The 4695-nt window shown below is 43.8% G+C and overlaps 1 protein-coding gene across 1 annotated transcript; it reads left to right on the top strand.

The window, feature by feature from the left end:
• Positions 1-4385, top strand: LOC133890922 (ras-related protein RABH1b-like). Its single transcript, XM_062331563.1, has 6 exons — positions 1-380; positions 1576-1646; positions 1737-1825; positions 2023-2134; positions 3530-3620; positions 3810-4385. Exons 1-6 carry the CDS (start codon positions 264-266, stop codon positions 3954-3956), a joined length of 627 nt encoding a protein of 208 aa, XP_062187547.1. The 5' UTR covers positions 1-263; the 3' UTR covers positions 3957-4385.
• Positions 4386-4695: the final 310 nt, after the last annotated feature.

The raw sequence follows: 4695 nt of genomic DNA, 5'->3' as shown, positions 1-4695 counted from the left end.
TTGGAAAACAAAACAAAAAGGCTTTGGTGCCATTTGCCCTCCGGCAATCCTCCCCGCAGGCACCAATCTCGGAGGCAACGCCCAGACGAGCAAGGGAAGGGGGGATCGAGCGCATCACTCGCTAGCGAGAGCTACAAGGAGCGGACACACACACGCCGACCGCGGGAGCGAGCGAGATCTCCCCTCCCCCCTCTCTCCAGCCACCGCGATCTGACCTGATCTCGCCGCCGCCCGGGCCGGAGAAGGGAGAAGAGGAAGAGGATATGGCTCCCGTGTCGGCGCTGGCCAAGTACAAGCTGGTCTTCCTCGGCGACCAGTCCGTCGGCAAGACCAGCATCATCACCCGCTTCATGTACGACAAGTTCGACAACACCTACCAGGTACGCCCGCCCGCCTCCCCTTCTTCCCCCGCTTCGCCAGCCTTCCCTCCTCCCTCCCGACCCCGCGCGTGTTGTTCGTTCCATTTGATCTCGCCGCGCCGGGGCTGGGTTAGTGCGCCGGATCCGATAGGACGGGCCAGATCCGGCGCGGACCGGCCGGTCGGCTGATCTGGGGACGGGTGATTGGATCTGTTCTGCGCTGGATTGGATCGTGCCAGTTGGGTCGTTAGGCGGAGTTACTTTTTTTTTTGCTTGCGATGATGTTGTTTCGCGAAAAACGGCGGAATGCTCGTGATCCCTAATCGAATAGGATGAATTGGTATGTTGCGGGTACATGTAGATTGTTGCAATGAGAAGCGGGGCACAATTTGTACTGCTTTAGAAGGGAAAATTTCAGTATATAACACTAAATTTGCATGCCTTTTAGAATTTGCCATCCTACCTCACATGTCTCCGACTCATTGTGATATGAGTGGCAAATTCTGAAAGGCGCGAATTTAGTGGTATATACTGAAATCTCCCACTTTAGAAGGCGCCCCAACCTTCCTGCCCTGGCCCAGGCAGCAATTAGGCTCTAGCTGAACCTGCCACCCTCATAGCACCTAGGGCCTTTTAGAACACCAGTAATCTGAGCCTCATCAGCCTTTAAAGTGTGATAAAGTGATCCACTGGTGATGGTATGATTGGATCGCAGGCTCTCAACATTGTTCAGTGATGCCCAAGGTCTGAGCTTATGAGTGTATTGGGATAGCAATTGTGATGTGAATGGCATGCCTCTGAATTTTGTCCTTGGAATGTAAGGAAGGCAAATTGAATTTTCTGTTCTGGGATGCTTGTTTGATAGGCTACTTCTGCCATATCCTGAGGCTTAGCTCCTTGTACTAAGCGTGAGTGTGGCATGAGGCCTGATTTCACAAAGCTATTATGAGTTACGACTTGAGGCCTTCAAGGCAGTGTAGAATCTTAGTATGAACCAATGTTGATAGCTTCATATATATCATCAATGGCTGGCCATGTTGTTCCCGATGAGGGTTGTTTCGCTGTGTTATATGGTTGTTGGAGTGATTATGTTCTTGAGCTTTCTACTGATATTTATTCTTCTGACCCATTTTACAGAAGCAAAGTGTTTGGTTTGTTATAGTAATCTTGGTCAGTTAAGTATGAGGTGCTCAAGTTTTGTTCTTTTTGCATGTAGGCTACCATTGGTATTGACTTCCTGTCGAAGACAATGTACCTTGAAGACAGAACTGTGAGACTCCAACTCTGGTATGGTAAAATTGCTGCATCAATTAGTTGGTATGTTCCTTTTAGATCTACTGACTGCTGACCATAAGCACTTTTTTCTTTTCTTTGCAGGGATACAGCTGGTCAGGAAAGATTCAGGAGTTTAATTCCAAGCTATATCAGAGACTCTTCAGTTGCTGTCATCGTTTTTGATGTTGCAAGTAATATCTCTCTCTCCCCCTCCATGTTGTCTTCCTCGGTGCTTGTAAACTCTCAAGGATGCAGCACATAGTGATTTTCTTAAGAAAACTTTATGATATCAGATGCGAAAAGTTTTCTGGGAACATCATCTTAACTATTTTTTATTAAATAGGATGAAAATGTATGGCACCTTATCTTTATTTATTTCATGGTGTAGGCAGGCAATCTTTCTTAAATACTTCAAAGTGGATTGAGGAAGTCCGCACTGAGAGGGGAAGTGATGTTATCATTGTGCTTGTTGGGAACAAAACCGACCTTGTCGACAAGAGGTGGATGGCGTTTACATTCACACCTGTTTTCTGTAGGGTTTATTTGTTGTCCTGTGTATCTGTTGAATGATGATGAGTGCACTGTAGCCACAGTAGATTCATTTGAAACCCTTGGTTTTGTGTGATATTACTTATCAGATGGAGTTCTTCTGATGTCTTTTGGTTTGTTGCTTACCCGGACACCCGTGTCCAAAATTTTTTGCCGAGTCGGACACTCGCATATCCGTGTCGGATTCCGACACCCGTGTCGGATTCCAAGTGGTATTTGACGTGTCCTAAATTTTTTTGCCGAATCGGACGCCCCGACACAAGTCGGACTCCGACACCCGCACCCGTGTCCATGTAACACAATTCATTGGCAATTTGGTCGTGTTGTTTATTTGCACCATTGTTGGTCCTGTTAATTCAGGAAAATCATATGCAAATATAATAAACACCATTCCGATAGTTTTACTTCAGAATTTTTAGTTGAATGCCACCCCAAAATTTGTGATTGAGAAGAATCTCATCTTCTATGTGTATGACAAGTGGGCCCTGTGCCCCATCTTAATGAGACCCTGAATGCGTTTTTTTCTGAACTATGAACTTTAGGGTGTCACTTGGCAAAAAGTTCCAATAAATTTTGGAAAATTTTCTTCCTTTCTGTTTGTTTCCTGTTGCTTTTCTTCAAATTGCTTTTTTATTTGACATGGTGCCAAATAGACATCTTTAATGTGGATGATAGATAAGTCCTAGAGCAAAAGATACGAAAAGAGTGACTCCAAATCAACTAAATCAACCTCATTTTGTTATTATGTTTGTCAAGTAAATGAGATAAATAAATTTAAAAAATGTAAAACCTAAAGACAACCTGTATGTGCTCGTTGCCTGGCATATCTCTATGACTAAATGTTGTGAATGCCCCACTGCCTCTTAGCTATGAATCCAGAAGAACAAATTATCAGGCTATGTGTGTGGTAGGTGGTACCACCATGATGGCTGGTGCAATAGACAGCCACATAGCACCGAATCTTGCGCCCTGGGTTTGCAGTTTTCTACTAGTTGCTTTTTTGGGTTGTGAGTTATTGGAATGAAGTGCATATTGTTGGAACATTGAGTTTCAGGATTCACAGTTTATGTGCTCTTTATCACCTTTGCCATGATAGGTTAACTCGGGGATTGAGATGTTTGAATCTTTACTGTCTTTAATATGTGCCCCTTTTTGTAACTTGAACTGTAGTCTGACATACATTGATATTCTGATGCTTTTGTACCTTTCTAAGACATGATTATTTTCAGCTTAGCTAAATTACCAATGGTCTCCTTCAGTCCACCCTCCTTGAGTTCTTAATGTAATTTGAAGTGCTATTTGGCTTTTATATTTCTGCTGAAGTGCTGTCGCTTCTCATCAAACAGGCAAGTCTCGATAGAGGAAGGGGAAGCCAAGGCGAAGGACCTTGGTGTGATGTTTATTGAAACCAGTGCTAAAGCTGGTTTTAACATTAAGGTATGCAGTATGCTTCAGAAATAGATAAATTTTACATGTCTCATTTAGTATTGCAATTTGGGTTCAAAATTTTCTGAAGTTTAATGCAGTGCCTTTCTTTGGGAAGTGCTGATATTTCTCTGTGTCTCTGTGTGTGTTTGGTTAACTTATGTGTTTTTCTCCCATTAACCACCACAAACATGTGACTAGGCGCTGTTCCGTAAGATTGCGGCTACACTTCCTGGAATGGAGACCCTCTCGTCAGCGAAGCAGGAAGACATGGTTGATGTGAACTTGAGGTCCGGCAATGCGAACTCATCCCAGTCTCAGGCGCAGACTGGGGGATGCAGTTGTTAGCTCCAGTCCCTAACACTCACTACTCATGATCTCAAGACCCCAGAGCGGTCAGAATGCATCCCTTCTGTTTCAGGAAGGAGAGTTGATTGTCTCTCCAGTGAATCCCATGCGAGTTTTAGTTCAGTGGACGGACCGAAATACATTTGCGTTGGAATGATCCGTTTTATGAATTTCTAGTATCTTCAGAGTGGCCTAAGCTAGCAACAGTGTATAGTTGGGTTGGCACTGGGAACTTCTGGCGTCGAGTTGAGTTTTAGAGATAGTGATTGGCTCATGTTGAACTTATGTTTACCTCTCCATCTTGATGCTGTTAGCCTGAGCCCTGTTTGCTATGGTGTACTAAACATATATTGGAATTTTTGTATAAGCTATAATAAGGTCCGCATGGCAGTAGCCCTATGCTATCAACAGATATTTGCGCATGGAAAATTTCCAATTCTTGAAACGGTAAGTCTATCCTGCGGCTGCCATGCAGCGTGTGACCCCCGCTGGACTCTGCGTGCAAGGCAGCCCTTGCCGGAGGAGGTTTATCCCTGTTTGGATAGTTTTTTTCTTAGTTTTTTCTTAAAAGAAGCTATCTAAACAGTTGGTTTTTTTCTTGGGTTTTAGTGTTTTTTTTTTTTTGACGGTTTTTTTCTTGGGTTTTAGTGTTTTTTTTTTTGACTGATTGAGGAAGTGGTTGTGATTGAAATGAACTAGAGAAGTGGAGAAGCAAATTTTAGTTGGTTTTTAGTTATGC

Source organism: Phragmites australis, chromosome 14 (genome assembly GCF_958298935.1).
Source record: "Phragmites australis chromosome 14, lpPhrAust1.1, whole genome shotgun sequence".
NCBI classification, from domain to species: Eukaryota; Viridiplantae; Streptophyta; class Magnoliopsida; order Poales; family Poaceae; genus Phragmites; species Phragmites australis.
Note: the sequence above shows the minus strand (reverse complement) of the source record. Positions and strands in the feature narration are given on the sequence as shown.

Bases quoted from the DNA above. Each gene is read 5' to 3' on its own strand.
- LOC133890922 (XM_062331563.1), top strand. From the start codon at position 264: ATGGCTCCCGTGTCGGCGCTGGCCAAGTACAAGCTGGTCTTCCTCGGC. The intron at 2,135-3,529 runs GTGGATGGCGTT...CTCATCAAACAG, and splicing joins ACCGACCTTGTCGACAAGAG to GCAAGTCTCGATAGAGGAAG. The intron at 3,621-3,809 runs GTATGCAGTATG...ACATGTGACTAG, and splicing joins AAGCTGGTTTTAACATTAAG to GCGCTGTTCCGTAAGATTGC.